General features: G+C 36.8%; 1 protein-coding gene across 7 annotated transcripts in view; it reads left to right on the forward strand.

Moving 5' to 3' along the window:
• The window catches only part of HECTD1 (HECT domain E3 ubiquitin protein ligase 1), a 71336-nt gene that overhangs the window by 40692 nt on the left and 17673 nt on the right, over positions 1 to 12971 (forward strand). For 4 of the 7 annotated variants that reach the window (XM_081339980.1, XM_081339984.1, XM_081339982.1 and 1 more), the window contains 4 exons: positions 4468 to 5304; positions 7097 to 7318; positions 11926 to 12059; positions 12394 to 12550. In XM_081339980.1, the coding sequence (XP_081196106.1) occupies positions 4468 to 5304; positions 7097 to 7318; positions 11926 to 12059; positions 12394 to 12550 (1350 nt within the window). The remainder of the gene's footprint in view (positions 1 to 4467; positions 5305 to 7096; positions 7319 to 11925; positions 12060 to 12393; positions 12551 to 12971) is intronic. The other 3 variants (XM_081339983.1, XM_081339985.1, XM_081339986.1) reach the window with 2 other exon arrangements.

A 12971-nucleotide genomic window follows, 5' to 3' on the forward strand; every position in this document is an offset into this window, starting at 1 on the left:
CAAGAGCCCCTTTCCTATTGAAATCACCTTATTTTTTGCTTCTCCTGTCATATCCAGCTCTTTTTTCCATATAGTGGACATAGCATATTTTATAGAGAGACATTTTTACTTTTTTGATAAGTAAAAGACCAAATACTGCTTCTTTTAACCAATATTTGCACATTTTGAAATATCTCCATCCATTTCCTACTGTTAATGAACATTCTACCAAGGTATACATACTCATCTACTTGTGTTAGTTTTTTTACCATTTATATGAAATTTGCAAACCTTCATTCTATTTTCCTTGTCAACCCTGGTGTTTGTTACTGTAATTTGCAGATTTTTATTCCTTATTATATCACAGTGTCATCTATAGAAATGTATATGCAAGTTCATGTCCCTAATGAATACACTTCTAATATTACCACAAGTATTTCTTAACATTTATTCTTAATGTATTAAACAGTCAAGGGGACATAACATATCCTTTCTTAGTACTGATCCATTTGCTAAGGATTCCATTCATAATGCTTTACTTCCATCTCATATGCCACTCTTATTACCAACAGCAAATTTCAACATTCAATATCTCTGCAAAGCTTTCTCAAGAAACATATAATAGCAATAACACTTGGACTTATATACTGCTTCATAGTGCTTTATAGCACACTCTCAGTGGTTTACAGAATCAGCATATTACCCCCAACAATCGGGTCTTCATTTTACCAAATGAAAGGAAGGATGGAAGGCTGAGTCAATTTCAAACTTCAGGCTGTGGGCAGAGTTAGCCTGCAATTACAGTCCTCTACTCTGATCACACCTGTTTGCTTATGTTAAATAAAAAGGGCAATTGCTGAAATTAAACTGATTTATGCTTTATAAAATGTAAATAATTCCACAGTGCTAAACATGATTGTTTTAAAATAGGTTTGATTACCAATACTTGAAACTTAAGACATTTATTTCCAAAGGAAAAGAGAACCAAGAATAATTGAGGCCTATACTATGTAACGTTCCTTTGAAAAATAATGATCTCTTAAAAATAATAATAAGTGACTAAACAGTGCAGACTCTTGATCTAACCAAAAGAAATACAGAAATACAGTGGAAATGACATCCGTATATATTTTTCAAATCTAATCTACCTGGACACAACAAATTTTTCATGCATAGTTCTAGAAATATGTATTTCAACAATACTAGTTAACTAATAAAAACACTTTGTTGCACTAGAGCAGGAGTAGGCAACCTTGGCCCTTTGATGACTTGTGGACTTCAACTCCCAGAATTCCCCAGCAGAGGCCATGCTTGTTGTTCCCTCTGCTAGGGATTCCGGAAGGCAGGGAATTGAGTGACCCTTGGTTTAAGGGCAGGGGTAGGCAACCTTGGCTCTTTGAGGTCTTGCGGACTTCAACTCCCAGAATTCCTGAGTCAGCATGGCCGGTTCAGGAATTCTGGATTATTGAAGTCCACAAGTCATGAGAGAGCCAAGGTTGCCTACCCCTGCCCTAGAGCAAAATTCTTGGCTCCATATGATGTGAATGTAACATGTTTTTCACATATAGTAATGAAATCATAAACAAAGCATACCTTATACTAATTGTATAGGTTGTGCAGTTTAACTATAACCATTGTACTCTTATTTTTGGTGTGCTTCATACTGTATGAATGATCAATTATTCAAGAAAAACTAAACCCCTCTCTATAAAAACAGCTAGCTGTGGTCTTCTGGCTTAGCATTTTGCAACTCGCCTTTTTTCGTTTGGCTTTTATCAAGTTTACTATGCATTTTCTTATTTTGTTAGCTTCACTGGGATCTAACTGCTTTTTTAACATTGTATATAATGAAATTAAATTGGATACTGCTAGGGAGAATTTTTATTTCTAGATTTTTAACTATAAGTTTAGATTTTTTTAAAAAAATAAATAAAATTTATTTATTTATTTAGATTGCTTAATTAATTAACTGTCCAATTCTAGTGGACTCTGGGTGGTTTACAAAAACTAAAAAACTATAAAAACATCAAGAAACATTAAATCATCAGACAGCCCTGATTAAAATACTCTAACAAAACCTACAAAATAGTACAGGTGCCAGTAAATAGTGACAAACATCAAACCCAGGTCTGGGACCAAAATTAGGTTTCAAGACTATCCGGAACCCTAGGAGAGAGAGTGTGCCACCTTTATCTTTCCATAAGGTCCATAAGGTCTATATCAGACATGTCAAACACAAGGCCCGGGGGCCAAATGCGGCCCGTAAAGTGGTTTCATGCGGCCCGCGAAGCCATCCTGGAAACAGTGAGGGAACGGCCCCCGCTGCCTTGGCCCTGGCCCAGAGGCCCTCCTTCTGCCAGAGACCCTCAGATCTGTCCCACTCCTGCCCAGGCCCCCATAGGCACCCTTGATGCGAACGATGTAGAGCTGGCCATGCCCACCCAGTAGGCCATACGCACTCTGGCCACGCCCACCCAGTAGGCCACGCCCACCCAGGACATGCCCACCCGGCCCCCTGAGGGCAACCGCAATGCTGATGCGGCCCTCAATGAAATTGAGTTTGACACCCCTGGTCTATATACTCTAAATCTTTCTGCTTTTCTGTATATATGATTTTCAGATTTTACAGAAAGTCACATTAAAATAATTGAATTTCGTAATAAGTCTGGTATTTTCTAAAATAAAGATATTCTACTGATCAATAATAAACTGATATTTTGGTAGTTCTGAAACACTAGGTTTTCTCAATTTAAGATTTCTAGATTTATAACATAGAAAATAAGAGCCAGATTGATTTAGTGATTAAGACACCAGGCTAAAAAGTAGAAGACCATGGGTTCAAATCCTGCCTTAGCAATGAAAGTCATTTGGGTGACTTTGGGCCAGTCACTCGCTCTCAGCCCAACCCTCCTTACAGCATTGTTGTTGTGGGGAAAATAGGAAGAAGGTGTGTGTTGGATGTGTTCACCACTTTCAGTTATTTGTAAAAATAATAAAGGCAGGATACAAATAAATTACTTTCTCATATTTTTCAAAATAAGTTCAAAATAAATAACAAATGTAGAAGACAAATATGACAGTTTGGAATTTATTGGATATTTTAATGCACACTTTATAATTACCAATTATATAAAAATGTTCATTTAATAAATATTAAATTGCTAATTATTTAAAACCAAATTTAAAGCTAATAAAGGTAATCCTTGACTTACAACCATTTGTTTAGTGGCCATTCGAAGTTACAACAGCACTGGGGAAAAATGACTTATGACCAGTTTTCACACTTACAGCTGCTGCAGGATCCCAGTGGTCATGTGATCAAAATATAGGAGCTTAGCAACTGGCATTTATTTATGACAGTCGCACTGTCCTGGGACCATGTGATTACCATTTTGACAAGCAAAATCAATGGGGAAGCCAGATTTACTTAACAGGCATGTTACTAATTTAATAACTGCACTTATTCACTTAACAACTGTGGACAAAAGGTCATAAAATGGGGCAAAACTCAACAACCATTTTGCTTAGCAACAGAAATTTTGAACTCAATTAATAATAACACCTTTATTGTCAAAGTACAACATGTGTACATTGAGATTAGCTGAGCCTCCCCCCGTGCTCTCTCCCCCCAACACACAGTGACAACAAACCCTCCATCCCACCACACCATGTGAACCAACTACACCACACACCGGCCTCCCAAGTCAATTCTGCATAAGTCGAGGACCACACACACACACACACACACACACACACACACACACACATATACTGCTCAAAAAAATAAAGGGAACACAAGATAAGACATCCTACTATTAAATACAGTACATTGTGTTGTTTAAGTGTTCCCTTTATTTTTTTTTGAGCAGTATACATACACACACACACACACACACACACACACACTACCTTTACCACTAGCAGCTGCAAGTGACACTTGAAAAAGTTTGGCCTGCTTTTTTTTTCTCCCATCATCCCACCTTGAGCAATGTTATTTGAATACCACTTAGAGAAGGAGCTACCTATTTTTAAGACTCTGGGTTGCTGGTGTCGCTTTGCTGCTTTATCTTGATCATGGTTAACAAAGTCAAAAAGGGAAAGATGGCACCCAGACCTTTTGAGTAACTTAAGATTTTAAAATATAATATGAAGAATAAATTGCCATATCCTTTAAACGTCCATATTTTTCTTTCATGTAGGTCAATTTTTAAGGGAATATTTTTTTTGAAAAAAGTTGACATCAAATTCTGTTTCCAGCATTTGGATGGGTTCTCAATTCTGTAGAATTACAGTGAACAACCAGATAACATCTGCAACAATCATGCTGTTTTGAGTTTTAAATTTTTTATCTTACTTCAAATTCCCTTAAGTATTTTTATAGCTCAGAATAATGGCCCGATGGGAAGCTGATCCCATGTTGTGGAGCTACTGTCTGACACGCTCCTGTCTGCTTTCTGCTGGGTCTCACAAACTCCTGTCCCTTTCTAGGCTGGATTGATGTCACCTGGGATGCTGGTGGCTCTAACTCTTACCGTATGGGCGCAGAAGGAAAATTTGACCTCAAGCTTGCCCCAGGGTACGACCCTGATTCAGCGGCATCACCCAAACCTGTTTCATCCACTGTTTCAGGCACAACGCAGTCATGGAGCAGCTTGGTGAAAAACAACTGTCCAGACAAGATGACTGCTGCTGCAGGCTCCTCAAGTAGAAAAGGAAGTAGCAGTTCTGTGTGTAGCGTGGCCAGTAGCAGCGACATCAGCTTGGGTTCGACCAAAATGGAACGGAGATCTGAAAATGTAATGGAACAAAACATAGTTTCAGGCACTGACGTCCATGAGCCAATAGTTGTACTTTCTACTGCTGATGGTGTGCCCCAAACTGAAGTAGGTTCAGCATCCAGTGCAAGTACCAGCACCTTAACAGCAGATGTGGTCAATGAAAATGTTGAAAGAAAGCTAGGACCTGACAACTCAATCCGTGCGACTGGGGAATCCAATGCCATATCCATGGGAATTGTTAGTGTGAGTTCTCCAGATGTTAGTTCGGTATCTGAGCTAACTAATAAAGAAGCTGCTTCCCAAAGACCCCTTAGTTCTTCAGCAAGTAACAGACTATCAGTGAGTTCACTGCTGGCTGCTGGAGCTCCAATGAGTTCCAGCGCAAGTGTTCCTAATTTATCTTCGCGGGAAACCTCTAGTTTGGAGTCCTTTGTCCGGAGAGTGGCAAATATAGCTCGCACCAATGCTACTAACAACATGAATTTAAGCCGAAGTAGCAGTGATAACAGCACTAATACTTTGGGAAGAAATGTCATGAGCACTGCAAGTAAGTAAAAAGTGTTTTGATAAACTGATGTAATTTCTGTAGAAAAGAGAGAGTGTTCTTTTGAAATAATTTTGGAAAGGGCAATTGAATACTTAACATTAGCCATATTGCCCCATATTGTTATATGGTATTGGATTTAATGCGGCTAATGACAGTCGTACTCTAGAATGTTCCTTGCCCTTTTTAAAAGGGTTTGGTTTGGAGTAAAATAACTGTTTTTCATATTTTGTTCATTAAAACATCAAATATAATCTACCATTGCTGTGCTAATTTTCTTTGTTTTTATCTAATTGTATTAACTGTACCTTTAATTCTAGCCAATTGCTGACGTCCCAAGGAATGCATCCATGTGTTACTGACTCTGTTCAGAATATTACATTTATATTTTATCTAACTTAGAAATATGTATTCTTTATATTGTAACTTTGCCTGCACTCATTTTTCTTCTGTAGTACTTTTATGGAATAGTGGACTTCGATTATTTTCAGTAGAGAAAAAAATGATTGAATTATTTTTTGTAACACAACCACCAGAAAATATATAGTGCCACTTTGAAAACAAGCGTATTTTACTGGTAAAAAAAGTCAGGAATAAATCCTATTTTGTCAAATTGAGGACCTACTACTGAGTGTTTTATACTGAACGAATACAATGTCATGTGATTAGTTTTTGTGTCACCTGTTGTTTTTACTTAGGAAATGGCATGAGCACTGTGTTACATGCAGTGAGGAAATAGTGAAGTTGTTTTTTTATAGAAAAGAACTTGAAATCATTAGAATCTGAAATGTAGCTCAAATACCACGAACCATTTAAGGGGCTACTGTGCAGTTTTCATTTTGTTTGGGAATGTTATTGCTTGTACTTTTGAAACATAATAAATCAGGGTATGTAACGTTTGAGGACAGTTTTATGGAATATTATGTAAATCAATGTATGTTGTATTACATGTTGCAACTTTAAACATTTAATTTTAAAAGATGAAATCATGATTGGTAGCAGGTAGTGAAAGTTAGTTATGAGTCTTCAGTGTTCATGCCAGACTGTAGTTTGTTACGATGCACTGCTGAACAAACCATGGTGTACAAATGGACAGTAAATCATGAACTGAACTGGGGAAGACAATGATTTTCAAGAACTATTGTACATCCTGAACATACAATTAAAAGGATGCTCATTTTAAATCAGTAGAATTGTTGCCTGTAAGGTAATGATTTACTTTGGGTTAGATGGGCAGCTGAATAAATTTGAAAAAATAACTAAAATAACCCTTTATGGTGGCTGTTCAGTGTACACAAACCAGAAGAAAGAAATAGAGTTTTGCAGAATTTTCTAAATATCTTTCTGCTTAGAAAGTGAAATGGGGGCAGTAACTTGTACTTCAACCTTTCTTTTGATTCGCTGGTCCTGTCCTACTAAGAACAGCTGATTGGATACAGTAGCGCTATGAATTTGTAAAGTAAGAAACATTGTTGAACTCTGTTTCCTTGAACAGGGAAGTAGCCCACATATATCAACTCTTTATAATCACAAACTTTTTATAATATGGATTATGCATTATCTAACTATTAAAACCAGATATGTGGGCTACTTCATAAGAATCACATTTGCTTCTGTACCTATTTAGATGTTCTGTTTTATTTAACAGTCTATTTTTCTTGGCCCGCAGTTCTGCGTTATTACCATAAGCTTAGTGACTTCTGTTTTTTCTTTAATATTGATTTAATACACAACACTCATTAATGTAAATTGTACTACTTTGGATTATTTATTTTATCTTACCATATCTTTATAGCTTCTCCTCTAATGGGTGCCCAAAGTTTTCCTAATCTGACTACAACTGGTACCACCTCAACAGTGACCATGTCTACATCCAGTGTTACTAGCAGCAACAATGTAGCCACAGCAACTACAGTTTTATCTGTTGGTCAGTCACTTAGTAACACTCTAACTACTAGCCTAACATCAACATCTAGTGAGAGCGATACAGGTCAGGAAGCAGAATATTCTTTATATGGTAAGTTTTATTTTTAAATGAACATAAGCAGATTTCCCATTCATGGTTTATTTTTGTCACAGGTTTTGTGCTTAGTAATTTCATTTACTAAAGCATATCAAATGATTGTTTGCCCCTTTATTAGCTACATAAAGGCCTCATCACAAAGCATCTCAGCTTCTGTCAATGTTTCCATATACTTCAGCTCAACACACTCCTCTTACATGGTTGTCACTTAAGGTACTTCTTTATTGATATTTCAGTAGTGGTGTTTTGATATACAGGACATGAAATTTGAATGCCATAGTAAATGAAACCATCATCTGTATGTATTGCACAGATTTATAGGTAGTCTTCCTTATGCTTTGCTACAAAGTTATTTGAAGAATAGGTTTGCAACAATTACCATAGCATACTTATAACAATATGGATAGAAATCTGCTTCTGAAATTACTATTTCTCATCCTTTTTTTAAATAACTGTTCTCTTTGCTCTTTTGTAAGTTGGTGAATAGTGTGGGATATTTCATGAGATGTGAATAGATTTAGGGGCATTGTCAAAAAGGTTGAAAAGCATTTGTGGTTAGTAATTAGCATTACCATAGTGTTTTTAATATTTAATGTTTGTTCAAATTCAAAACCTCAATTCCAAATCATTGTTGGCAGTTTGTTTGTACATTGTGTTTGGAAGCAGCACGAGTCCAAGTTTGTTCTTTTAGATATCTGCAGCAAATTATAATTATAAAAGGTCCAGAGCAGGGAAATACAATTGGATTGATATGGCCAGATGTAGAGGCTTAGTAATGATTTCAGCATAAGTATTACTCATTTTACAAATAATATTAACACATGTTCACACTTTTAACATCCTTACAGTCCTATTGCTTCAGAACTAATTGAAACTACTTCGATTTTCAATAAATTGATTCATATCTAGTGTTGAGCTAGGAATTTTAATTATGATTCCTTGAACTAAATATAGTGGTCTGCCTTATACAAAAGTGTAAAAATTAATGAATTGGTTTACATGTCGCATTGAACCAGGAACAAACAACCTTGTTATGGCTTGGCATAATATGTGAACTGATTCTTGTAGAAACCCACAAAATAACACTGAAAAACAGCTGAAGCATTAACATTACATATTTGGCCGAATAAAACCCTAAATATTTAGAATGTTCTTGTCATAGGAAACAGCAGGAAGTTAGAAGAGGAATATTGCTCCTTATAATAGTGATCAGCTAATTTGCAGAAACTTTGTCATTTTTTACAAAAAAGTACACACAAAATCCTAAGCAGTTCAAATTGAAATGTCTGTTGTTATCCTGAGGTATTAGACCCAACACTCAGATCACAGCATTGATTAATTATCTCTTCCCATTTTTCAGGTAGCAGTAGTAGCTCCCTGAATGTTGGGGAAATGTTCCAAACAAGGAGACCTCAAGCCCAATTGTATTTCCATTGTTGTAATATGTGGCTTCCTTACAGGTTTGCAAATACTGCCTAATATGGCTGAGCTTGCTGCAGTATATGCTTAATTACCTAAAAAGGGTTAACTAATACCACAGCCAAAGAAAAAAACACATTCCTCAATTATTATTATTTCAGACCTTGCCAACAATAGCAATATTTAAATATATGCATACACTGGCTAAACAGAAGAAACCATGCTTTAAACATAAACCAGTAGCCAAATGTCCATGTGTCATCTCTGTGTGCTTAGAAGTATATCTGCAAAAAGCATGGGCAAAATAATATATAAGGCCTTTGTAAACCAGTATAGGGTCTATTCTCTGTCTCCATTAATTATCAGTTACTCCATTAGCTCAGTTACTGTGCTCTTAAGCTAAAGTATAAAAACCAATAGATGTGAACTAAATTGGGAAGAAAGTCAACCTGATCTGTGTTTATGTGGTCCAAGAGCAGAATCAGGTATAAAATGGCTCCTCAGTGAGTCCTGTGCACCATTGCTAATCTTGCTCCCCAGCCAATAGTTTATCCAAATTGCTCCATCAAGGCCTCAGCCAGTAGTAGCTCAGGTCCTGATGGGGCTCTAGGTTGACTCAGCCTTCCAACCTTCCGAGGTCAGTAAAATGAGGACCCAGTTTGTTGGGGGCAGTATGCTGACACTATAAGCCGCTCAGAGAGTGCTGTAAAATACTGTGGGCTGGTGTATAACTGCTATTGCTATCGATCAAGGTAGGCTTTAAACATGATAAAATGCAGTGCATAGTCCTCTTGCATAGTACAGAACATTTAAGACTTCCTTCATTAAATGGCAACATGAGAAGCTGAGCCTTGTAATAGCTCCACTGAGCCTTACAGTAGCTCTGCCAAGTTATTATTTTCATGTCACAGAAAAGAATTAAGGGCTATTTCAAAACATTCAAAACACTGCTTCTTGAAAATGGTTGTATTTTGCTCAAAAACATGAAAAAACTCTGGGAATATTTGTGCTTTGATTTAGGTCTGTGAACATCTTCATTATTACCCACAGGGAATTCTGATTTATTTATATATTTACTTTTTTTTAAAAAAATTGTGGTATCCAAAACTATTTCAGCATGAAATACTGATGTACAGCCACCTATTATATTAATAGAGTAATGGACCACAATTAGATTTACACCCATTGTTAATCAAGTGCTGAACCCAGGACACTATACTGAAATCTGACTCTCCAAAGAAATCAGTTATCATCAGTATTATTATCCAATAATACAGGAGCCCTGGAAATTGCACTGGGTAAATTAAGTGAGGATCTGAGAGGGAACTAATATAATGGGATGAGAATGTATAGTCTACAGTTGTTAGGTACGCCGATTGGGAAAACAAATGGTGATATTTTGAACAGAGAACAATGAGATTTTTCAACATGTCTTCTGACTACTAGTTGATGCTCAAGGATGTGCTCTGCTAGTCTTCCGCCTTTTTGCCCTACCTAGTGGCCATTTCAGACCTTACGTTCTACATGACTCCTGTTTTTTCTTCTGAGGCTGCTAAGTTTTTTGCTTTACTTAGGATGTTTTGGAAAGCTTTAGTTCAGGGGTGTCAAACTCAATTTCATTGAGGGCCGCATCAGCATTACGGTTGCCCTCAAGGGGCCAGGTGGGTAGGGCCAGGGTGGGCGTGGCCAGAGTGCGTATGGCCTACTGGGTGGGCATGGCTAGCTCTACATTGTTCGCATCATGGGGGCCTGGGCAGGAGTGGGACAGATCTGAGGGTCTCTGGCAGAAGGAGGGTCTCTGGGCCAGGGCCAAGGCAGTGGGGGCCGTTCCCTCACTGTTTCCAGGATGGCTTCACGGGCCACATTAAACCACTTCGCAGGCCGGATCCGGCCCCCGGGCCTTGTGTTTGACATGTCTGCTTTAGTTGGTTTGTGTGCTACACTGATGTCATGTGGATCTTGTTGATGGTTTCTGAGATGTTTTTGATGCATGCAGTGTTACCCTGTTTACAGCTTGTGTTGGTTGTGCTATATTGGGTTGTCTGTGGAGATTCTCAGTCATTCAGCCAATCTCAATGTATACATGGTTGTACTTTGACAATAAAGGTTCATTCATTCATTCATTGTCCCATAGATGCTTTTTCTTAAGGCAACTGGACTTTCTTGTTTTGCTTTGAAGATGTTTTGCTACTCATCCAAGAAGATTCTTCAGCTCTGACTGGATGGCAGGGAATGGAAGGATTTATATACTTCTTGAGGAATATAAATCCTTCCATTCCCCACCATCCAGTCAAAGCTGAAGACGCTTCTTGGATGAGAAGTGAAACATCTTCAAAGAAAAACAAGAAAGTCCTATATTGTGTTGACTAGTCAGGCACTTTTTGATGAAGATGTGTGGATATCCACTGTTGGAAGATGTTATATAGGTGCCCTGTTTCCTTTTTCTGATGTTCAAAGCAGTTGCACTGTGTTTGTGCTCATCTGAATATAAGTAGTCCTTGACTTACAACCACAATTGAGTCCAAAATCTCTGTTTCTAAGCAAGATAGTTAATATGTCAATATTGCAGCAATTGTATGGGAAATGAGATCAGGTATAGAAAGTTAATGCTCTGTTGTTTTAATTTTGAGTATAGTATATTGTTATAGTACATTGTTCAAATTACTATGGGAAGATAGCAATCATTTATTAGAATTGTAGTTTTAAAAATAATTACAAAGATGATTCTTTGGGGTTTTATCACTCTTTCTGAAAGCAAGAAGTGGAAATGTGTCTTTTGTGAATCATTGCCCTATTGCTATTGTGAAGTTTTCAAAAGTGTATGGAGGAAATAATGGCTATAAAATCCCATTCCTATCATACTGGGAAAAAACTGCATATTTCTATCTTCATTTAACATTAAGATTAAACATGAGATTGGTTTGGACTTTTTATTTATTACAAATAGTTTTCCATTCTTTTTCAGGTTGTTTTCTGAAATCCTTTTTCATCTTTCAGCTTAATGTTGCCCTAATTTGTCATAATTTCTTAAAATAGGTTTCAGTCCTGTTTTCCTGAACATCATGCTAAGTGAACTTTTTTTCCTGTTCCTGTTCTGAATTTATCAAATCAGTTCATCTATCACCTTTGCTATCTTTCTTTTTAGAGAGTACCATATAGTTGTCTTATGTTTTTCTGTGTAGATTTCCTTGATAGTTGTCGAGCTAGTACTCTGTTGGCTGAATTAGATGATGATGAAGATCTACCAGAGCCAGACGAGGAGGATGATGAAAATGAAGATGACAATCAGGAAGATCAGGAATATGAAGAAGTTATGGTACAGTGCATATGTTTTAGTTCTATTCTCTCTCCACTTATTCTAGTCTTGAATTTAAGAGAAATTTATAATTGTAACAAAATTTAAGCAGCTTATACAAACCTAATACTGGACGTGTTTGCTTTTTTTTTTTTAGAGTATTGATGAATCCCCAAGTACAAGTGATTCATTTGTTGAATTTAGGCTTAAACCTGATAAAAGTGTTTCCATTTTCCCCAGGTTTTTTCCCATTTTCCCCAAGTTTTTTATATTTATGTATGCTTTAAATCAAACTGATATTTTCAATTAGTCCTTCATGTTTTCAGTTACTTCCATACTGTAATGTTTTGAACAGGAAGAAGAAGAATATGAAACAAAAGGAGGACGTAGAAGGACATGGGATGATGACTATGTGCTAAAACGCCAATTTTCTGCTTTAGTACCTACCTTTGATCCAAGACCTGGCCGTACTAATGTGCAGCAAACAACTGATTTAGAAATTCCTCCCCCAGGTACACATGAGAGCAGTTTAAAAAATGTGGGAAATTCACATTGTATGAATAGAATATCAGAGGAGGAAAAAAACTGATAAATGGGTGGGCAGGAGGGTTGTTAAAAACTGTTTCACAACTTATGTAAAGCCATAACAATGGAATTGTTTGGTTTGGGTTTAGTGGAATGCTTGAACCCAATTTCTATGGTTTATGTCACAGCATTATGAGACATGGTATTACTACGGTGGTTCAGGTATTAGAAAACACATTAAGTTGATAGTTTTAGATATAAATATAAAATCTTATATATAAAATCTTTGTCCCTGAAGCCAATGATTGGATTGGGAGAGGAAAAAACATTGTTATGCCAACAAATATCTCATGCTACCTTCATATTGGGATAAAACTGTAGGTGTACACATCTTTTTCATTGTTCCAT

This window comes from Vipera berus (genome assembly GCF_964194415.1).
Source record: "Vipera berus genome assembly, chromosome: 1".
NCBI classification, from domain to species: domain Eukaryota; kingdom Metazoa; phylum Chordata; class Lepidosauria; order Squamata; family Viperidae; genus Vipera; species Vipera berus.